Consider the following 24147-nt stretch of genomic DNA (forward strand, 5'->3'; position numbering starts at 1 on the left):
TGAAAGAAGCAATGATTTTGTGGACATGTTGGTGTACATATAGACTGAGCTGAGGTAAAAATAAATAAAAGAATGCAATTAATGTTAAAAAGGGCGGCTAATCTAATTGAACAGGTGTTTTCCTTTTTCCCCTTTTCTAGTGCCCCAAAATGCGCCGGCATGCTTTTGAACTCAAGATGTTAGATAAGTATAGCCATTATCTGGCAGCTGAAACTGAGCAGGAAATGGAGGAATGGTTGATAACGCTGAAAAAGATTATTCAGATCAATACTGACAGCTTAGTGCAAGAGAAAAAGGAGACAGTCGAAGCGGTACAAGGTAAGAGTTTTGAAATGATTCATTCTTGAGAGTAAGCTCCTCATCTTTATCTTTTTTTTTTTTTCTTTTTTTTTTCGAGACAGGGTTTCTCTGTGTAGCTTTGCGCCTGTCCTGGAACTTACTCTGTAGCCCAGGCTGGCCTCGAACTCACAGAGATCCGCCTGCCTCTGCCTCCCGAGTGCTGGTCCCGAGTGCTGGGATTAAAGGCGTGCGCCGCCGCCGCCGCCGCCGCCGCCGCCGCCGCCGCCGCCGCCGCCGCCACCACCACCGCCGCCACCACCACCACCACCGCCACCACCACCACCACCACCACCCCCACCCCCCGGCTAAGCTCCTCATCTTTAATCCACGGGAATGTCCTTTGTGCTAGGTGAAGATACAGCCTTAACAACAAAGGCCAACCTGCTTCTTCATGAAGAGTGACTACAGGCTAGGCTTTTAAAAGTGTTGGTACTGCATGGTACCCGACACTTAAAATGCAACCGTGCTGAAATGGATAGGAAAGTCATGGCAGATTTTCAAAAGGCCGTTAAAGTTTCCCCTGTGCTTTCATAATCACAATTCTTTGCCATAAATCTCATAGAAGAGGATGGGGTGGGGGAGAGGATAGTTCTCTTAGGTGATTAGTAATGGTCTGTATGGTTTGGAACATCTGCTTTTAATGAATTTGCAGATGATGAAACTAGCAGCCAAGGAAAAGCCGAGAACATCATGGCCAGTTTGGAAAGGAGCATGCATCCGGAACTGATGAAGGTATCTCTTATGGCAGCTTGTCTTCCACTGACATAATGCAGGGCAGGCTAGTAAGGTTTTAGTGCTGGATTCCATTTGGAAATGTCATTTTCAAGTTCAGCACCTCACCAAACTGATTAAACAGGCTGGAAAAAAAAGGGTACATTCCAATGATGGACTTGGTAGCCTACTCTCAGCATGGAAAAAAATTTTTTCCTAGACACCATGCAATTACACAAACTTCTAAACTTTTGTAACCTTATTAATTTTATCTATTTTTATTCAATTTGATTCATATATATCATTAAATAAATACTTTCAATGGGCTAATGCATATGGTATTCAGTCCAACGACACATGCTGATTTCTCCTGTAAATTACTTTGGTGAGCAGCTATTGTTTGTGTTATTTATCCTTCTCTGTGGAGTTTGAAATGAACGAATTTTGAAAGTAGACACTTATTAGCATGTGTATTTTAGTAGAATGTATATTCCCTCTGTGCTCTATGTTATAATTAATTAGAAGTTATAAGTTTATTCATTTCAATCTTTTTTGAGCCTACTTACATTTTACGTTATTCATTTCCCTGGACTAATTATAGAAACTTAGTCCTGGTTTTCTGTTTTAAATTTACCCCTCTCTTAAAATTTAAAAACATCTTTAAAATATCACAACCTACTCATGACCCCATGGTCTGTGCTTTCTATGATTTTGTGGATTTTAGTTGAATCCTTTTTGTGTTTCTCAGTCATGGTAGATGTGTGGTCATTATCTTCCCTAAGACAATAGAATTGTATATGATAACTCTCGACTAGCACTATGGAGATGTCAAATATGGCATTGTTCTCTTTTATTTCTTGTTTGCATCCCAAGACTTTTGGATTTTTTTTTATAATGAGCACAAAATGTAGAGTATTTTAGACATTATGGAAATGTACAATAATTAGATATATAGCTTATTATTAGTCTCAGTGATGGTGACTCCCCAGCCAATCAAGGATTTTTAAGCCATATTACATACATGGAAGCAAAGAGTAGCATATTGTGTCACTGATCTGTATAAACGATAGAATTAACTGGCATTTAGTATTCTTTTGAAGGAACTGCAGCAATGTTACGTATTTTTTAAATTCTAGTATGGCAGAGAAACAGAACAGCTGAACAAACTCAGTAGAGGAGATGGAAGACAGAATCTCTTCTCTTTCGACTCGGAGGTTCAGGTATTGAAATATTTCTAATTCAAATAATCATCAGTGAACTGGAGCTGGGTGGCTCACACCTCTAATCCCAGTACTGAGAGGCAGAGGCTGGTGGATGTCTGTGAGTTCGAAGCCAGCCTAGTCTACAGAGTGAGTTCCAGGACAGCCAGGGCTACACAGTCTCAAAACCCTTTCTCAAAAAAAACCAAAACAACTCCCCCTCCCCCCAGCAACAACAACAAAACCATTAGTGAAATATTGAAATCATTGATTTTTGTTCAGCAATAGGGGTAACAGATTGTTTTAGAATCGCTTTACTTACTTTGAACATGTGTTCTGACTCCCCATTCAAGAGGACTGTTAATAGCATGGGACAGAATGTGTATATCTTTTTTCAGTCCCTTAGATCCTTTCATCTTGCTGCTCACCATGGATAATTTAATAATGCCTAAATATGATTTCAGTGTTCTCTGAATCCATTATGTACAGCTGTGATCTAGTGGCATTGAACATCTGTAATACAAAGAGAACTGAATTTAATGAAATACGGATTTTCTCTACTTGATGTTGGCATATAAAACAGGAAAAGTATATAGTATATGACTATTTGGATAGTTTTCCTAACTAAGAATATTTCACAAAATTATTTGGGGGAGTGAATTTTTGTTTTCTTTCCCCGTTTTCTATATGAAACTTTTTAAACAGATTATTATTATTATTATTATTATTATTATTATTATTGTGTGTGTGTGCATGTGCGTGTGCGTGTGCGTGTGCGTGTGTGTGTGTGTGTGTGTGTGTGTGTGTGTGTGTGTGTGTGAGAGAGAGAGAGAGAGAGAGAGAGAGAGAGAGAGAGATTTGTGTAGGCAGATATGCTATGGCACATATGTGGAAGTCAAAAGATAACTTTGTGGAGTCAGTCATCTCCTTTAGCCCTTAATGGGTGCTGGAGATTGAACTTAGGTTGTCTGGCTTGGATGGTAGTGCCTTTACCCACTGAACCATCTTGATTTTGTTTTATTTATTTATTTATTTATTTATTTATTTATTCATTCATTCATTCATTCATTCATTCATTCATTTATTTATTTGGTTTTCCGAGACAGGGTTTCTCTGTGTAGCTTTGGTGCCTGTCCTGGATCTCGCTCTGTAGACCAGGCTGACCTTGAACTCACAGAGATCCGCCTGGCTCTGCCTCCTGAGTGCTGGGATTAAAGACTTGCGCCACCACTGCCTGGCTTGATTTTGTTTTAAATAAAAATATTACACGAGCATAGCAGTTTTTAGTCCAGTAAAAACATATTAGGAAAGTATAAAATAATTTGAGGAAAACTGATTTTGTTATTTCTTTTTTTTTTTATGCTTCATAGAGCTCTCTAATTGACTTTTAAATGTGGCTTAAAATTGAAAAAGTGTGTACGTATGATGCATTCATTAATAAAATTACCATGTAAAACTGATACTGTGTGGTGTGCATGTGTGGTGTATGAATGTGTCCAAGGGAGGGTATGTGTGCACCTTTCTGTGCACCCATGAAGACCACAATTTGACTTGGAGCAACCTCCCCACCTTATAGTTTGAAATGGATCTCTCACTGAACCTGGAGCTCACTGTTGTAGCTAGACTGGCCAGCAAGCCCCTGGGAGCCACCTGTCTCCTGTCTCCGTGCTCTCCTCCAGCTCTGGATCAGGCTTTTTATGTGAATAGCTAGGCTCCCCAACTCAGGTCCTCGCGCGTGCACAGTAGGCACTTTACCTAGCAATCCTAGCCCTAGCAAATTAATTAAAAACAAAACATTTTCTGTTTTCCTCATAACAGTTTTATATATTGTTTTAATGTCAGTTATGAGATAGATAGATAGATAGATAGATAGATACATACATACATACATACATATATGCTGGTGAGATGGTTCAGTTGGTAAAGGTGCTTGCTACCAAGCCTGATGACTTAAATTCCTGAAACCCATTTAAAAGTGGAAGGAGAGAATCAACTTCAGAAAACTGTCCTCTGACCTTCATGTGTGTGTGTGTACACACACACACACACACACACACACACACACACACACACACAGGAACACATAGTAAGTAAATGTAAAAAAAAAAAAACTAGAATAGTGAGGAGTTTCAGAGATGGCAGCCTCTGGGATTCTCCTTCAGAAATGTACTTGTTGCAAGCATGACTGAGCCTTCGATTGCCCTGGGTGACTGGGCTCTAATTGGACATGTCAGGCTCTTTGACTGAGTACAAAGGAGGCAATTGACAGTGGTTGAAACTAAATCCAGCATCTTTAAAAACTTGTGGTGTAGTGTTTTTGTGGTCATGAAACTGAACTGATTCTGTGTTTATCGGTGAGCTACAGTGAGAGAAAACCCACAGTGGTGATGAATCTTTAAGCACAAAGAACTTGAATTTAATGTTGATTGTGGAAGGGCATCTCACCACAGACGAATTCATGTTGTGTCAAGTAGAAAAGGTGAAATACTAACCCATAATTTCAACTTCCTCTTTTGCTCACATTTCAACACAGAGAGATAAGATTTTTGTCTGTGACCTTAGGGAATAATAAAGTGCTACTTTGAAGGGGCATGGCTCCAACTTTGAACTGCTGGGGAAGGCCATATGTCTCAACGTTTGTACTTGGGGGCCTTAGAAAGGAAGGGATTTGGGGGCTGGAGGCACTTTGGGCCAGTTACCCCACATTCCACTGCCTGAGTAAGACAGAAAAGAGAGCAGATAAATGGGCAGAAATTAGACCTCATCTCCGTGGCAATGACTTGCTTCCGCTGGCTCCGTAGATAAGCATTCAAAAGGGAGCTGCCTAGTCCCACACTTGCATTATTTTTGTAGATAAATAGACTCAGAGAGAGAAAACCATGCATTCAGGTACAAATTTTATGCACTACGCCCTTTCAAGAGGAGTTTTGTTAGAGACACAGGCTGGGTCAAAGCAGCTGTAATATCTAAGAGTCTTCAGGTATAACACCTGTCTTGGCTTGGGCTGCTTAGGTAACTGAGAACTTTCTTATGTTTCTTGGCTTGACTTTTCCTTATTGGCAGTAGTCTCTGATCAAATTCCTTTTGTGTCACTTCTTGCGTACTGTGCCTATGGTCTTAATGAAAGTATAAGTTGTCCCATAATCTATACTTGGCTTCCTCTTTGCAAAGAAAATGGACAGAGGTACTTAGACTGTGTGAGCCTTGGGAGCTGGGGAGTTTTCTTGAGTTTTCTCTGAGGAGACACAGATGCTGCCCTACTCAGAGGAACTGACTCTCAGTATCTTTTGTTTAAGAGTTGTATTTATCTTGAACTACAAGTACTTGTAAAGACATACATCTTTGTGGCAGTTCTGGTACATCCCTCAGTTCTGTTAGCAACTGAGCTCATGTTTATCCCTTGTAGGCAGGGCCTCTCTCTCTGCCCATCATTGAAATGTAGGAGGTCTCCCTGGCCTCCTTGGCTGCCTCTCACCCTTAGATGCCAATGACTTTCAAATCCTTATCTTCAGCCCAGACCTCCCCTAGTTTTCCAGTCACCCACTAATCACCTCAAACTCAAAACATCCCTACATGAATTACTCATTTCTACTCACTCCCCCCAATCTATCATTCATCTGTATGCCACAACAGAGTTTTTAACATCAGTGTCTTTGTGATCTGCTGTCTGACACCACTGTGTGATTCTTGTAGGCTTTCATACCTGTTCCTGTCCCCTGACCTCCTGAAGGGCTTGTGAAGGAAACAAATTCTACCATCTTTGAGGATATATTTTATAAACAAGAAGAAAGCCAAATAAATGCATACTAAAAATATGAGATAAATCCAAGAAAGGAAGTGTAGACTGTCAGTATGCATTTTTTTTTACAGGAAGTTGGGGAAATACTTCCCTTCTCAAGTGCCAGTTGATGAGAGAAACTTGAAGGAAAGAATGGAGCAAGCCACACAGCTCCCTGGGGGCAGAGTTCCTTGTAGAGCAGCAAGCACAAAGACCCTGTGGTGACAGAGGCACTAGATGTACTAGACAGAAAAAGAACCAAGGAGGGATGTGTGATTTGGAACAGTAAAATGAGGGGGAAAGGCAAAAATAGTAAAAGACAGGGCCACAAATGTGGGGAATGGGAGGAAAGGGAGTCGTGCTGTGTGGGGGAGGGGTTTGTAGGTCAAGGTGTGGATTTCTGATGTGTTCGTTGCCTTAGTGACCGTTCTCAGCCTTTGCCTCCAGGAATTCCCTGTCAGTACTTGGAAGCTGCTGTAAGGGCTCCTGAAACTGGTTGACTGGAAGCATTAGAAGGGTTCAGTGGAGACTGGACAGAGAGCTATTGGACTCTGCTGCCATCTCTACTATACCGATCTGAATCTGTATCAATCAGTGTCACTATGAATCCTGTCTTTTTAGATAACTCAGACTGTCTGTTTTGTAGAGGTTGGACTTTTCAGGAATTGAGCCTGATGTAAAGCCGTTTGAAGAAAAGTGCACCAAGCGTTTCCTGGTGAATTGCCATGATTTAACTTTCAACATCTTGGGTCACATCGGAGACAATACAAAAGGACCACCCACAAATGTATGTATGACCTTTCTTTCTACTGCCCTGAATCCAGCAAAGTAAAGAAATACTTTTCTTTCTTTTTTTTAAATGACTAAGGACTAATTGGCAGGACGAAAATTCCACTGTTACATACTATGATAAGTTTGACAGGAAGAATTTCATCTCTTTCTTTGGCCAAAATACACATGTGTTCTCATCTTGAGAGGATTCCTGCAAGTCTTACCTACTTAGAGTAGCAGATGGAGAAGGCGCTTCCTTTTCAGGAGCAGAACCTGGAAAAAAATCTCCCTCACACTGGATTTGACTAAGGAATAGGAATTCTTTTGGAAAATTGGTTCATAGCAATGAATGAGTATCCCCAAGCCCCGGTGAGACACAGATGCTATGCAGCCTGCTAGACTCACTTACTGCTCTATAGAGTGGAATTCACCTTTGCTCTGTGTAAATATTAGGTATCATAAATCCAGGCGGTCAGAAATACTTGCCTCTGTAAATGTCAAATCTTCAAAGACACTGTATTTGATGTTCATCTTTGTGTTTTTAGTTTCCGAAACACCCAAGTGTAATGATTGATTCTTTCACAAAGTAGCTAAAATATACCCAAGCACTTTTCTGCCTGTAAATGGTTAATCTTTATGCCATCTGGCATGAAATTTCTCTTTGTGACCAGCTTTCAAATGCCATCTGTAGGGAGGAATCATGTCTTCCAAATTTGCTGATGGGGCAGAGCATTATTTGTCTAGTACATTGCAATATACCAGACAGAAATTTTTAAAACTGATCTATAAGGTTAGCATTGTTTTAGGAGTCATATCAGTAAATGTGTAGAGATTTAAATTTTATCATAGATCAGTTTTTCTTTAGATGAAACTTTTGGATTCTACTCATCTTTTAAAAAATGTGACTTGTAAATTTTTGGGAATTCATAACTTGGGAATTTACGCTACACAAAATTAAAATTTGATTAGTTTTTCATTTCTGAATGCCTTTCCTTCTCTGCAGAATAACAATGGTGCAATTTTAACTAAATATTGAACTGGGATGGTAACACAATAACTCAAACTTGCAGAAAAATCTCATTTTGCAGTTTATCTCCCAAAGTCTTAATTTTAAAATATCAACTGTCTTCATTCCTAGGTTGAGCCCTTTTTCATCAACCTCGCCTTATTTGATGTAAAGAACAATTGTAAAATTTCAGCCGACTTTCATGTAGACTTGAACCCGCCCTCTGTCCGTGAAATGCTGTGGGGCGCCTCGACCCAACTGGCCAATGAAGGGACCGCAAAGGGCTATTCACCTGAGTCTCTCGTCCATGGAATTGCCGAGTCACAGTTATGCTACATAAAGCAGGTGAGTGTTGAACGCTAGCTTTTGCAGTGCATTCAGAACAAGAAAGAGAAGCATTTTTGCCTTACTTCATAGTGCCAGGCATTTTTCTTAGGGCATCCCACCTCTTAGAAGATCTATCCACAGATGGTCTTCTGCTGACTGAGGTTGGCAGGAGGAAATGGAAAGCAATGAACATGTTAGTAACACATTGGCAGAATAACATCTTGTAGTGGCTCCATGCAATGAAAGTCAATGGAAATATTTTGTGAAATAAAATGCAAATATAGAGCCACACACACACACATGTGAACACATGTACACACACTCATTCACACTGGTTTGATCTTCTGGGTGTGGCAGTAGGTGCCACAAATGTTTATTCTCCGAAGAAAAACTGACCCTACATTCTCATGTCCCTTATAAGTAGGTAGTTCTAATGGAGCATAACAATTCCTTTTGAAAATGATTCTTGAGAAAGCAAAGGGATGAAACCACAGTGTCCCACCTGTAATGGCTGATGCCAAGAATTACCTTTAGAAAGAGCCTCGCAGTTCCTTGGCATTCTGACCTGTGACTGGAATGGAGGTCACAAAGGACTTTTATAATGAGATAGAAATGAGAGTGTGGCACAGAGGCAGAGTGGCGAGAGTCATATGAACAGAGATGCTCAGATAATAAAGAGAATGATTTGTCCCCAGGTAAAATTGTTGTCTTCTGATTACAATATTATATTGTTATGGAAAAATGTAGTCTAAATGCTATAAAGAAGAAAGTAGAAGTAACCACCCATCTGAAATACTCTTTTCATACACCTTTCCAGATGTTTCTGTTGTTTATATAAATATATATAAATTCTGAATACTTTTATAAAATTTGTATCATATTCATGATATCTTATACCTACTCTATGCATTTGTTGTCTTATTTATCCTGTACAGATACTGATATGTGACATTCATGTTAAAGGCTAACATGATATACTGATTTAGTTAGGATATCCATAATTTTTTTGGTATCATAATGGTACATTGCACACCTACATACATATATTTTAACACATTTTATAAATTATCTCCTTGATAAGGAGACTATTCAGATTAGTCAACATGGCGAGCTCTGAGTTCAGTTAGGGACCCTTCTCCAGGATTTAAAATGGGGAGCCATCGAAGAAGACACCTGATGTCAACATTGGGCTCCTCCATGCACACACATGTGTAGCATACATGCATGGGAACACACACATTTTCACACACCACACACATGCATACACACAGTAAATGCCTCTGGACCTTCTTCTCTACTCTGAAAGCAGTGACAGCTCCTGCTTCCTAGGGCCATTATAGCACTCTGTGACAGGCACACCTACCTTGCTTAGTGCAACACGTTTTCTCAGTGCACTGTGCCTGCTATGGGCAGCACCAATAACAGTGACCTTATATAAAGGAGAGAGAGCATGTGCTTTTATCAATTGCCAGCTATTATTAAAGTGTAATATTGATTGCTGGCATCAGTGTGGGTAAATGCCAAGATGGCTGGAATGGGGAATAATAGGTACCCAGCAAATGATAGCAATACTAATGATCGGCTTGACTATTCTAACCTACCCGCATCACGTGACATACTGGAAGCCAGGGCGTGCACTCTTCTTTGCCATCTCCTCACTGTGTAAACATCTCCGAGCTTCTGCTTCTGAATCCTTTAAATATGTACATAACTAGTGCCTTCGATTTTTTTTTTTTAAATGAAGGTGGAATGAGATAAAGCATACAGATAGTGAGGCATAGTTAAGCATAAATTAATTAGCAAGAATTATACTTAATTGGGCGCACTAGTGTACACCAGCTACTTGGGAGGCTTGAGGCAATGGGATTGCTTGGACCTGAGAACTCCAGGCCAGCTTGGCCAACATAGCAAGATGGGTGGATGGAAGGAAGGGAGGGAGATAGAAACAGAGAAGTCAGGCAAGAAGGAAGGAGTGGATCAGGTGGTGGTGGCAGCGATTCACACCTTTAATCCCAGCAGTCGGGAGGCAGAGGCAGGCAGATCTGAGTTAGAGGCCAGCCTGGTCTACAGAGCGAGATCCAGAACAGCCAGAGCTACACAGAGAAACCCTGCTTTGAAAAACCAAAAACAAACAAGAAGAAAGAGGAGGAGGAGGAGGAGGGAAGGAAGGAAGGGAAACGGGGAGGGGAAAGGAAGGAGAAAATGCAAAGGAGAGAAAATGAAAAACTGGGAATGAAAGAAAAATGAAAAGGAAACATTTAGAAAAGCAAATAAATGCAAATGGGAAACCACTCTAGACATGTAAGACCTGAATGTTGCAGGTGAAACTTTGGGATTTACTAACAGACCATTGCTTTCACCAACCATAAGGCTAAGAATGTCATCATCAGACAGCATCTGAGGCCATCGCCCAGATTCTCTTACTTTGCTGGAATCCACCTTCCTGATGGCTCCACGCCTGAATTTGAAATATGCATTACTTTATGACTTCCTTTGTTCTGTCTCTATGAAACCTTCACGACATTGTCACCGCATTGAAACATGGAATTTTGGGTATCCTGAATCTTTGTTACCAGGCCATATTTGGCAGACACAATAACAGAATAAACTGTCTCTTATCCCCTTAAAAATAATTTAAAAATTAAAAATCTACTAGGCTCAAGGTCCAGTGCTAAGCATACCTTCTGCAAGGGCAGCTTGAACAGTCTGTTAGCCCAGCTTAGAGCTCAGGCAGCATGTTTCTAGCGATACCAGAAGCCAAGTTCTGTGACCGTGACGTCGTTTGATGGGCCACCCTAGTGGTAACCAGACACCTAATGTACGTTATTTCATTTAATCCATACAAGAAGTTTTTGAGATCACTGTCACTCTTAGTGCCATGATTTCATGGGTTAGAAACCCGAGGTATAGAAGAGATGTGAATTGCCTAAACTGATGAATGGTGCCAGAATGTGAACCCAGGCTGTCTACATCCTCATCCATATTTTACATAGGTTGTTCCGTGTTTGCTCATTCTTGCTGCTTGGGAATCGATCGCCCAGTCTTTCTCCAGGCTCTTTGACTTGGGAGGGGAGGGGACATTGCTAACCTCTTCAACTGTTTTCTATTGTGTTCTGTCAAACTCAGCAGCTCCAATGTGGAACTAATGAGATGATGTGTCTGAAATGCTTTGAAGACTATAAAGCAATGTATTAACAAACTTGGTAATATACCAAACAGGAAAATAAAACTTGGTAAAGACCCAATGATGGATTATTATGTTCAGATTAATTTGTTTATTCAATTGAGAGACAAAAACCACTAACAGTATTTAGAGGTTTTTTTTTTTTTTCATTTGGAAAGACAAAAGATGGCATTGTTATTCCACACACATTCAAAGAAAATGATGTAACTTTGCCTGTGTCCACATTTGTGCCTTTAAACAGTATAAAAAGACCAGGCAAGTTCTAGAGCCTCTGCTTCTTCCCTTTATATCGACAGCACAAAAGCTCTTAAACTTCAGAGTTTTCCATAATATGGTTTAAGGTGTGTGTGTGTGTGTGTGTGTTGCTTGTATATGTCCATGAGGGTATGTGTATATACGTGTGCGTGCAGGTGTGGAGGTCAAAGGTCATTGATGGTGTCTTCCTCAATTATTCTCTACCTTATTTTTTAAAGAGATTTTAATTTTTTTGTTTTTAATTGCGTGTGTGTTGATGTGTACATATATGGGCAAATGGGTGTGAGTGTCTATGTAGGCTCCTGGAGCTGGAGATACAGGCAGTTGTGAGCCCCATTCCCAACATGTGTGCTGGGAACTGAACTCTTGGCCTTTGTAAGAAGAGCATGAGCCAACTTTCTACCCCTCCACTTAATTTTTTTGAATCAGCATCTCTCACTGAAGCTGGGAGCTCTTCCATTCAGCTGGACTGGTTGGCCAGTGAGCTCCAGAGATCGACCTATCTCCTCCCCAGCACTGGGATTACAGACCTACTCCTGGCTTTATGTGACTGTCAAACTCAGGCGCTCCTGCTTGTGTGGCAAACACTTTAGTGCTGGGCCATCTTCACAGCCCCAGCTGGTGAGATTTTCTATTAGGCAGAGCATCGAAGTGTGATCTTCCTTCCTACTTCACCGCATTCAGTGTGAATTGGGAGTGAACCGTTCAGTAGTTAGAGCTACTTGGGAGACACACATTATCTTTAGCACATATCAGTGAAACCAGACAATGTGTATTGTAGTCACTAGGTCTAAGAACTCAACTTGCAAAACAGCCAAGCAGGAGGAGCTTGGCAGCATAGAGGGACGTGTACTTCCGGGACTGAACACAGGTGACACTAGTAAGAAAATAGGAACTACATGCATTTGGAAAGCTTCGTTGGAAGCGGCCAGCATTACCCTCTTGACATGCTGGTATAGGCCTGGGATACTAGTGCTCCAGCATGGAGGTGGCAGGGGCAAGAGGATTGTTTTGAGTTCAAACCTAGCCTGGGCTGTATATAGCTAGACCCTGTCTCAGAAAGTCCCCCAAGTAACAAAAAATGTTCTACCTATTCTTAGAATCCTGGACATGATCCTATGTTGAATATCAACATTCTGTACTATCCACACTACAAGATATCAGTTGCCAAACAGCCATATGTATGTTGCATAAAAATATCTAACAGAAGTCATTTTTCCCCAGGGAATCTTTTCAGTGACGAATCCACATCCTGAAATTTTTCTAGTTGTGAGAATTGAAAAGGTGCTGCAGGGCAACATAACACACTGTGCAGAACCCTACATCAAAAACTCGGATCCAGTAAAGGTATTGTAAAACACCATTGGTGAAGATGCCTGCCTGCTTAATAGAGAACATAGATTTTACCAGTATTTCAAATGGCACTGTCTGTGACTTTGTGAGAAAAAATATATTCTCTGAGGACTTTTTTCATGTTGTCTGCTGTGGGAAGCTGTACCTCTGTCGACTCCTGTCTCTGATGCAATGAGGCTAGACAGTAAGCACTTCCTCAGTGTATTGACTTTGAAGGGCTGCCATTCGCTGTGCTCCATTTCATTCTTCATACTTTTTCAGTGTTATTCCTTCCTTGCATGATGTGTTCACATATACATGGTGGGGATTTTTCATTGTTTTTTTTTTTCTGAATGTTCTCAAATGGCCATTTTTGTCATTATCAAAATCTCTAGATCATGCATCTGACTGTTGAGAAACCATTTGCTTGAGGCCTGTCCTCTCATGCTAGAAATAAGAAATCTGAGACCCAGGGAAGGCAAGTGTTTGTGGAACAATTCATTCATAGCACTACGGTTACTGTTTATTTCAGAGCCATCAATCTGTTGTATGTTGCATTTTACTGTATTCAAATAACATGTATTAAGTAGCGGATGCTGAGGAGACATGACTAATTTGTGGGGGAAAGTCTTTGCAAGGTACACAAAAGCCTCTAGGCTTTTTGTGTCCCTAGGGATAAGCATCCAGCCTGTGCTTTGCTGCCTAGTTAGGCCTTATAGACAGCTTATCGCCTTTGTTATCTCTCACTGCCTGTTCAAACAGCGGCTGCTGCCCACACGAGACTAATTGCATTGACTTTTGTCACTTGTGCCTTATCTTGGCAGTAGAAAGGTCAACTGTGTCTAGAGCACACTTCTTCCATGACTAATGAGAATCTGTCAGCAGTGTGGAAGGAAATACATGTTAATACTGCTCCAAGTGTTCCTAGCAGAGGACGGTGGTACAGAGGAGTCCCTACATCTCTTTAGTCTGTCTTCCGTGGAGAAAACAACATGCCCAAAAGAATTCACTTTTTGGTTAGGGATTTGGCTCAGTGGTAGTGTGGAAGGCTCTGGGTTTCATCTCTAGTCACTGCCCGCCCCCCAGGATTTTAAAAGAGATACTTTAGTCTTGGAAAATGGGTAGCAGGGATATGTTATATTTTAATATTTTATTTATTTATAGATGTTTCTTCCTAGATTTTGGTGTTTTATAATGATGACTTGGGGGGGGGAGGTTTGGGGGTGAATCCATGGCAGACTGAATAAATCTAAACTCATCTTCTTCTTTCTGACCACAGACAGCCCAGAAGGTACATAGGACAGCTAAACAAGTGTGTAGTCGCCTTGGACAATACAGAATGCCCTTTGCTTGGGCAACCAGGTTCGTGTAAACAAAATCCTGACCCTTCTATTTTCGGTTGTCCGAAGTTGGGGACCAGTGTCCTTACCAGCAATTCAGTGGTCTATTTCTGGCAGGCCAGTTGTGTCTTGGGACACATGGGATCTATAGCTTCTTTCTTTAGAATTTTCTGTGCATCCAAGACCCCCTCCAAACCCCTCTCGTGCTTGTGTAATCTTGCTTTAGGGAATTTTTATTTGGCTTGGGTTAGTCTGATGGATGCCACTTAATCTTATATTTTAATACAGCTCATTGCTAACGTGATAGAATTTTCCCCCAGAGAACTAAAATGTGTGACAAATTATGTACAATATGCCCAGTTTTTCAGAGTTGGCTGAGTTTATGGCTTTAAAAATTATCATAGAATCATTCTGGAATATGTACGAAATATTCGATGACAGAGAATGTAGTCATGAAGTGCAAGCTTATAATTAATAGATTTTTCTTGTTTCCTGGTGACAAGCTCAGCCAGCCCTTTGGGAATTGTGCATTTAGAAGCATACATTTTCTATGACTCTTATGTTATTGTAGTTTATGAAGGTATTTTATCCAAATCTTACAAATCTACAGGCGATGAGGACTTGAAGCCTGTTCTTGCTTATCCCCACTTCAAAGTGTAAATTCATCAGCTTGTTTGTGGTACAGCCTGTCCAACTGACTGGGAGTTCTTGGGAAAGGGCACCATGTTCTGAATAATTCAATCAATTATGTTCACTGTGTGCTGGGGAATAGCACAAGGTAGGAGATTTGAAGTGAATCAACTCTTCTGTCACTATTTATAACCATTTTATTTGGGGTAAGGATCTCGAAATGTTTCATGTACTAACAGATGAGAAGGCACTATTTTGCTTGTTTTACATACTGGTTAAAACAAATGATTGCCAAGGATAGGTGAATGGCAAAAACTAATGAAGGTTGACATTCCAGAAGGTAAAGTATGGCTTAGAAATATAGATATACAATTACTTGTAATGCTTCTACCTTCAAAGTCCATTGCTGCTGCTACTACTATTTATTATTAATAGTACTCATTAAGTCTTAACTCTGTTCAGGACATACTGATATAAGTTCTTACTGCATATTTTGTTTATTGATTTATTTTTTGAAGTACAGTTTTGCCATATATCTCTGCTTAACCTAGAGCTCACTATTATGTTGACCAGGCTGGGCTCGAACTTGGAGCAATCTTCATGCCTCTGGCTTCAAAATGCTGGGGATTATGGGCATGCACTGCCATGCCTGGCCTAATGTTTATTTTTTTAAGAGACAGGTCCCATTGCCCCATCTTTGGCATAAGGGAATGGAGACACAGAAAGACAGGAAAAGAAAATGAAACTCATGCCTAAGTCTTACAGCATGCGGCAGAGTAGCGATCAGGCTATGGGCTGGCTACCCGGCCTTAGCACTAACTCTAGGCCACTGTGGCATTCTCCTGCTCCCAGACAGTTACAGGAACTTCCTGATGCCGTTTGATCAGTTGAGAAAACTAATTCTGAAAGCTTCAGAGAGAAACTCTGATCCCCAGTTCTCCTGAGAAAGTATGCTATTTTCTCCTTCCTGGATTGTTTCTATCAGCAGCAGTAGCAAGAATTTACTCTAAATGTTTGTCTTTTAAAAGTTTGGCATTTAAAAAGTGTATGATAAGCCCCTGTTAGTAGATATAAATATTTAAAGTAGGAGCAACGGGCTCTGCCATGGAGAATTGGGTTTCTGGCTATTGCTACTTCCAGTGCATTAGCTGCTTATATATTACTTTCCATTTTAGTAGTAAAATAGCTGCTTAAAATGGTAGAAGAGGCCGGGTGTGGTGATGCATGCATCTTTAATCCCAGCACTCACGAGGTAGAGGGAAGCAGGCAGATCTCTGAGTTCGAGGCCAGCCTGGTCTTACATAGTAAATTCCAGACCACTCCGGCTACATAGTGAGACCCTGTCTCCAAAAAAAAAAAAAAAAAAGTAGGAGGGTAGGGCCTCAAAAGAATATAACTATACTTATATAATAAGCTTTATATTAAATTATCTTTAAGATTCAATGCAATTTTTTTTATCAGTTTGTGATGATAAAACACATCACTTTTGATAATACACATAAATTTCAAGAATCAACCTTAGTAAGTGTTCATAAATGTAACAACCACTTTAACCATGACTGATAAGGTATATAAGGAATATTTCTCCCCAGAAATGTTCCTCCTGGACCTGTCCAGTCACCTATTGCACCCTTACCCACCCAGGCAACCCCCATCTGACTGTCACGGTAGATGAAATTTTATCTGTCCTGAACTCACCATAGAAGTGGAATCCTGCAGCATGTATTCTTGGGGTTGGTTACTTATGCTCAGTGTATTTTTTAGATTTATCCATGTTGTGTGATAATTCATTTTGGGTGTTTTGTGTGGCATTCCACTGTGTAATATGCCAGTTTGTTCATTCCTTTACTAGTTGGTCAATTTCTGATTTATTACCAATTTGGAGTTATAGCAAATATATCTGCTGTGAGCATCCAGGTAGCATGCGGAACTATGCTTGGAAATAGAATGGCATTGTTGTAGAGTAAGTGGTGTGTGCATTGCCATAGCACTTTGACAGTTTTGCATTCTCATCAGTACTAATTGAATTTATTGGCACTTCCAACTTTGTTTAAAAAGCTTTTCTACTGCTGTTCTAGACCCATTTTCAAAGACATTCAGGGCTCTCTGGATCTGGATGGGAGATTTTCCCCTTTGTATAAACAAGATAGTAGCAAGCTGTCAAATGAAGACATTCTCAAGTTGCTATCCGAATACAAAAAGTAAGTATGTGATATTATTGTACTCAATGAATAGGATGGATGAATTATCAATTTCTTAAAGTAGTGAATGTGAGTTATACATGGACAAAACTGAATGCTTAAAAATTTGAGTTGGATTTCAGGTAACTAATCATTCAACAATCATCATTTTTAGTCCTAAAATATTCTTGCTTTATACCTAGGCCAGAAAAGACAAAATTGCAGATTATCCCTGGACAGCTGAACATCACAGTGGAATGTGTTCCTGTAGATTTGCCAAGTAAGAATGTATTGCAAATAAACATTGACATTTGTAATTGGAGCTTGAGTACTTACCAGTAGGTTACTGCAGGTTTGCACAGTGTCTTAAATTCCTACAGCTGCCCTAACCAACAAGGGAAGGAGGTAGCTAGCAAAGGAAGTTTGGGGTCATACATTGCAAACTGAGGTCATCCTATATATTGTAAAGACCTTGAGATGGAAACAAGGTCTTTGTTTCCAACCAAGGTCCATACAAAACAAACTTGTTTTGTATGAATAGGGAGGAAGCCGGTGTGGCTCTGTGGTAGGATGTGGTGGGAACAATGGAGCAGGAAGTGGAAGTAGAGAATTGTATAGACTATAGTAACACCTTAGATTTGCATTTTATTTTAAGTACATTGAGAAGTCACTAAAAGATCGTACACATGGAGCAATAGTCAATGTGTATTTCAAAACATGTAAGAGTGAAATAGAATATTTTTTTTCATAAAAAATCATTGAGGGGAATGGAGAGGTGGCCCAGTAGTTACGAGCACTTGCTCCTCTTCTAGAGGACCCAGCTTCAGGTCCCAGCACCCACAACTGGCTGCTCACAGCCACCTGTACCTCCACCTTCAGGAAATCTGACAACTTGGCCTCCGTGGGCACCTACACAAATAAATAATGAAATAAATCTTTAATAAAATAATTGAAATCTAGGCAGGAGTTTATGAATATGTGTATAGATGTTCATTGCAACATTCTTTACATTAGAGAGGACTTGGAAATTAATAGAATCAAGATTGTCAGTATGCTTCAAGGACATATGGCACACAAGTACCATAAAATTTGATGCAATGATTCAGATTGGTGCTCATAATCTGTTCAGTGAGATTTCGGATAAAATGTAAATAATTGAGACTGAGTTGGATACATACTGTAGGATTTTCATTTTGCTATATAAAATGTGCAGAGAAAGAAGAGTAGAAGATGCCACACTCAAATGCCCATGCTACTTTTCTGTGGGTAGTGGCATGATCCATTGTTATTGTAACCTTTGTTCTGTGCTCTAGAAGTTCTATTATTAGTATGTATTGCCTTAGTAATCAGAAAAAAGGCAACCAAAATGCTCACTTTAGCCTGGGTCTTTTTTGTCTATCCACATGGTTCTAGGTCTACAGTAAGGACAGTCTCACAGCCCTACAGATTGCTTGTAACCATTACTACAGTGGCAGCTTCACAGACCATATGGTTAAACTGCCAGAGACTTGGTGGGTTTTATTTTATTATTGGTAACACACCATAAGGTCTGTAATTTCAGAAGGCATCCATTATTTCTTTAGTGAAAATTTGCACCTGCACCAAGTTAACTTTTTAAAAGTGACTCTCCATGAGCTAATTGGAAGCATAAATTTACTCTTATTCCTTTCCCTGATACCAATAAAAACTTGCAGCGAAAGCTGAAATTGCAGCCACGGGAGGGAAAATGCAGTGAGTTTCTTTGCAGAGTTTAAATTTGTCAAAATTATGATGTGTTATATTTGGCAAGGCATTCGATGTTGAGAGTGAAATTACACCCCATGTCTGGTGTCAAAGGTCCCATGAAGATCAGCAGCACTGTTGTGTCCTTTTCGGCTTCATAGAGTTGTTTGACTTTTTGTCACCAACTAAGAACTCTGTTTTGAAGTCATTCTTTGCCAACACAATCCATGTATATTTTTACAAATGCAGGCCTGTGTTAATGACTGTTAAATTACATGTACTATGCTTGCTTATTTTTTCCTACCGTAGATTGTATTACCTCTTCATATGTGCCCCTGAAGCCTTTTGAGAAGACTTGTCAAAATATTACTGTGGAGGTTGAAGAGTTTGTTCCAGAAATGACAAAATATTGTTATCCATTCACTATTTACAAAAACCATCTGTATGTCTATCCCTTGCAATTAAAATATGACAGCCAGAAATCATTTGCCAAGGTAAGGCAACCATACATTCCTGGCGTCTGCAATGTTATTTGTCGTCTGCTCTCCTCACCGTATGACTCACTTTGGCTGATTCGTGATTTTAGGCTAGGAACATCGCCGTCTGTGTAGAATTCCGGGATTCGGACGAAAGTGACGCCTCTGCGCTAAAGGTTTGTTTCTGGTGTCGATCCGTGTGTATTTTGGGAACAGATTGTAGAGATGAAAATTTTAGTACTTGATGGTGTCATGCTATAAGGTTAATGTGCTAGAGCAACAAAGGTAATATTTCATTTTCTACTGTGAAGTAGACATTTTACATGTGAAGTAAAGAATTGGTTTCAATAATCATATATTACAAAATCTGCAGCTGGGAAGAGGGGTCAGTTTGGGCCGGGGATGTTTATTTATATGGTGGTGTTGCTCTGTAGTAGAGTACTTGCTTAGCATGCACAAGGCCCTGGGTTCCATCGCAAAAGGGAGCGTGGATAAGGTTGACTTACTCCGTTTTGGCATTTGCTTCACTGTGGCCTAATCCCAAGGTCACTCCTTTATGACTCGATAGTTATAATGTTCCCTTCAGGGGACCTTATAATGTTACCATCAGGACACCTTAAACTCCTTTCTCTTTGAAACCTGAAGAGGCTTTTTGAGCTGACAGAAGCACAGCAGGATAGCTTTGATCTGAGGTAGGACTTCTGCCCCAGGGCTGGCCAAACAGTACCTCCAAACTTAGTTCTGTGATCTCCGTAGCATCCAGTGCAGCCATGGATCCCCAGCAACACATTTTCTTTTCAAACCTAGTGATCAGAAGCCTGAGACAAAAACCCCAAACCAGGTAGCCATCACCAAGTGTGTGTCTGGTTCCTCGCTTCTAGCTTGAGTCTAAGTCAGCCAAATGGATGAGTAGTTATACTCAAACCCGCTAGAGAATGCTACCTATGCACTCCTGAGTAAATTGGTGAATATCGTATTGACCCTATGTTTGAAAGGAGCCCCATTCTCAAAGAGAACATTAAATTAAATTAAAGATTAGCTGGCTCAAATGCAGTGGATTTTTTTCTCCCTCTGCTTGTCTCTTCACTAGAAATAAGGACAACTGGTTCCCGTTCCTGCCTGCAGCATCCTTTGATATACTTTAGAAGCCCTCTGGTCACGTCTCAGCAGTTCTTGGAAAATGCCTTGATAACTGTATTTGGGAGAATTGGCTGTGGACTCATGGAGTCGCAATTTCATTTCTTAGCTGGCCCAGAGGCTCTGTATTCATCCTTAAGCTTATTGAGTCAGTGGGAGGAAGAAAAGCAGAGTAGTCATGGAATGAGAACATCCCAATGAACCATAGAAAGCCTTACCATCTAATACCAGAAAATGGGTGATTTTGAAAAAAAAAATGTGTCTCATAAAATGTCACATTAAAAAATGTAAAAGGAAGCTGGGCACACCTTTAAATCCAGCACTTGAGAAGCAGAGGTGGGGATGCATGCAGAGAGTTCCAGACCAGCCAGGGCTACATATAGTAAAGCATTGCCTCAAAAAAAAAAAAAAAAAGATTTTAAAATATAAGAGAACAGTAAGTTTGTCTGGAGCTTAATAGACATTTGATTTTTTTTTAATGTTTAGGTTGCTGATTTTTAAAAACACCTTTTTACCACTGAACAAGGAGCATCCAAACAATCTTGCTAAGGTTCACCTGTCTGTCATATTAAGCTCTCCAAGTGAAGAGCCAGAAGCTTAATAGAGAGGATCTCTCTTCTAAAGGAGAGGAGCTACACGGCTTCTCACTGTGGCCAGAAGTTGCCAACCCTTCTGGGGCTGAGTTAGGCACTGTCTGGGGCACATCTGGAGTGACTACATTATGCTTGAGCCCGCAGGCTCCCGATGGTAGCTGAGTGGCCTCGGCCGCAGGCCCCCCCCCCCCACTGTCTCTGAATGTGTGTGGGACTGTAGCACCGTGTTAGGAGTGGTGACTCTCTTTCCTTCTTTTGCAGTGCATCTATGGAAAACCCGCAGGCTCTGTTTTTACCACAAATGCTTACGCCGTGGTCTCGCATCACAACCAAAATCCAGAGTTCTATGATGAGGTAAAAACGTAATTTCAGTATTTACAGCAGCCCTTTCTAATTCCTTTTTTTAAATTTTCAAGCCATTCATCTGCTCAATGTAATCCCTGAATGTTTTGTTCCATGAAAACAGAAAATGTCACATCAAAAGGAGAGGCTCCTGCCTTCGTGGTGTCCTATGATGACAGTGAGAGATTTATTCACAATTTTAAAGGCTTCTCTGAGTTAAGATAAACTAGGACATAAATCTCCAAGTGGAGCTGGGATTCTGGCCCTCCATACTTTCATCAGACTGGTTCTGTTTCACCACTTTCTCTTGGGGGGGGGGTCTTCATTTCCTCACCTTTCAAATAAGAAATCCAGCCAAGTGGTGGTGGCGCACACCTTTAATCCCACGACTCGGGAGGCAGAGGCAGGTGGATCTCTTTAAGTTCGAGGTCAGCCTGGTCTACAAAGCCCCAGGACAGGCTCCAAAGCTACACAAAGAAACCCTGTCTCAAAAAATAAAAAAAAAAATCAAATAAGAAATCCAGAGCCAGGCCTGGTGCTGTAGGCCTGTAATCCCGGCTATTCTGGAGTATTGCAAGTTCAAGGCTTCCCTGAGCAACTTAATGGGAACGTATCTCAAAATAAACATTAAAAGGTAAATATAAGCCAAGCATGCTTACTCACCTATAATCCCAGCATTCGAGAGGCTGAAGCAGGAGGATCAAAAGTTCAATGTCATTCTCAGTGACATAACAAGTTGGAGGCTGGCCTGGGCTACATGAAAGTATACCTAAAAAAATTAGTGAAAAGAGATCTGGAGATGTAGTTCTCAGGTAGAGAACTTGCCTAGTATGTACAAGGCCCTGGGTTCAAACCCCAGGGCCAGAAATGAACTAATTAATAACTATATAAATGTGGGTGTAGGCTATGAAACTAGAAATGAGACCACCAGGATAGAGAAAAGGTGTTGAGGAAAAGGGAAGAGGGGTACACTAGAGAATACCTGTAAATGAAGTGGAAATGAGGCTGAGGGGATAAGGGGTAGAGGTGGAAGGGTAGGGGGCAGCAGGGCCATGGTGGCAGCAGATGGAACTCTACTGTAGAAAAACTGTCTTTGGAAATGCCATAATGAAACAAAACTTCAAGTGCTAATTTAAAAACAAAGTTAAATAAATACATAAAGTAAAATTAACTAAATCCAGAATAGCTTTTCTGAGGGCATGTCTAGCTCTTTCCTTATGGTATTAAGTGGGAAGGGACAGCTTGCCTGTAAGTGAACACCGGAGGGACAAAGCTGCACAGCTGGGCGCCACAGTCCCACTGGCTTCTCTGCCCACCTCACTGGAATGGCTATGAAGGGGGCGCCACGGTCCCACTGGCTTCCCTGCCCACCTCACTGAAATGGCTGTGAAGGGGAGTGCTGTGGTGTTCCTGTCTAGTCTCTCTGGCTCTTTCTTTCTGTTTCTCTCTTTATATCTCTTTGAATTGCCCAGTGTGCCTCTGTCGCAGCCTCTTTTGGCCTCTGTATATTTGTTTATCCAAATCTGCAGACTGCTTTTGATTCCTAGTGTTTGCATGTGGCCTGAGTGGACATCCTGGGCCAGATGCTCTGCTCTGTCTGCCTGGGCCCTCAAGTCTCCGTTCTTGGCTTGGTCCGAAACCATCCCTTCTGCTGTCAGGATTTCTCCCTATCCACCTGCTCCTCTACGGAGCATCTTGCCCCAGCTTTGGGCTTCACTCACTCTTTTCTCAGTGTACTTTGCCTGGTTTCTTTGGGGGTGGGGAAGGAATTAGTAGTGCCTTACATTTTTTGCTACCCAGGGGGAGAGTATGTCCATGTTTATGTGCAGTAGAGCATTAGATGCCCAGATGGTCTGGATGCTGTGAACAGGCATGTTCTGTAATGAAGTATATCTATAACAGACCTTGGTGATAATACTCCAAGCCATTCCTTATATGGACTATAATTGGACCAAATGTCTATCAACTGTTTCTTACATGTAGCTCTATAACCAGTGCAAAGAACTAGATTGCATAATAAATCAGATATGATTCTAGAATGTCTAAAATAATAGACTTTTTGATTCATTCACTATATATTGACTAGGAAAGACAGAAAACAGTTATTGTTATGTGTATATGTAGGGTATGTATGGTGCCTAAGCTAGGGCATATGCATCAAATCATTTAAATTTTTAATTTGTCTCTTATCTGCTAATAGGAGGTATAAGCGTGAAATTGGTTTTTAATTAGAAAGTCACTTGAAATCATTTCTTATAAGCATCTTTTGAACCTAAATTTTTAAGTCATATGTGACTTCTTTTGGTTTGCTCAAGAATAAAGTTACTAGCCAGGCAGTAGTGGCACATGCCTTGAATTCCAGCACTCATGAGGCAGAGGCAGGCATATCTCTGTGAGTTCAAGGCCAGCCTGATCTACACAGCAAGTTCCAGGACAGCCATGGCTGTTACACAGAGAAACCCATCTCGAAAAACCAAAAAAAAAGTTTTTTTTTTCTAGAGAAATTTTTTGTGAGCATTGATTTGTGGCATTTGTACCCTAATGCCATGGTACTTGCACATTGTTCATAAGGTTTTTTTTCAGTGCTTGTTTCGAATGGATTGCACTGGGTTACAGCATATCTGGGTATAAGGATGTGATTTTTAATCTAGTGTTTTAGAAAATCCTGCTGTAAAGTTGAAGCTGGGAGACTCCATTGAACTCTACAGAAATAAAGTATTAAGTCAACAAAAGTATTAAATCCCCACAACTCAGGGGAATACTGCTGTCAAACTGAAACCGACCAGAAAAATATTTGAAGTATATTGAAATGATAGCTGCTATTT

At 40.6% G+C, this 24147-nt stretch overlaps 1 protein-coding gene across 1 annotated transcript in view; it reads left to right on the forward strand.

The window, feature by feature from the left end:
- Dock11 (dedicator of cytokinesis 11) overlaps positions 1-24147 on the forward strand; it is a 138366-nt gene that overhangs the window by 25886 nt on the left and 88333 nt on the right. Inside the window, exons 8-19 of the mRNA XM_059251530.1 lie at positions 141-318; positions 992-1071; positions 2187-2270; positions 6674-6814; positions 7937-8149; positions 12795-12917; positions 14182-14264; positions 16951-17073; positions 17256-17332; positions 19084-19268; positions 19361-19426; positions 21242-21334. Of these exons, the coding sequence (XP_059107513.1) occupies positions 141-318; positions 992-1071; positions 2187-2270; positions 6674-6814; positions 7937-8149; positions 12795-12917; positions 14182-14264; positions 16951-17073; positions 17256-17332; positions 19084-19268; positions 19361-19426; positions 21242-21334 (1446 nt within the window). The remainder of the gene's footprint in view (positions 1-140; positions 319-991; positions 1072-2186; positions 2271-6673; positions 6815-7936; positions 8150-12794; positions 12918-14181; positions 14265-16950; positions 17074-17255; positions 17333-19083; positions 19269-19360; positions 19427-21241; positions 21335-24147) is intronic.

The sequence above is a fragment of the Peromyscus eremicus genome, chromosome X (genome assembly GCF_949786415.1).
Source record: "Peromyscus eremicus chromosome X, PerEre_H2_v1, whole genome shotgun sequence".
NCBI lineage: Eukaryota > Metazoa > Chordata > Mammalia > Rodentia > Cricetidae > Peromyscus > Peromyscus eremicus.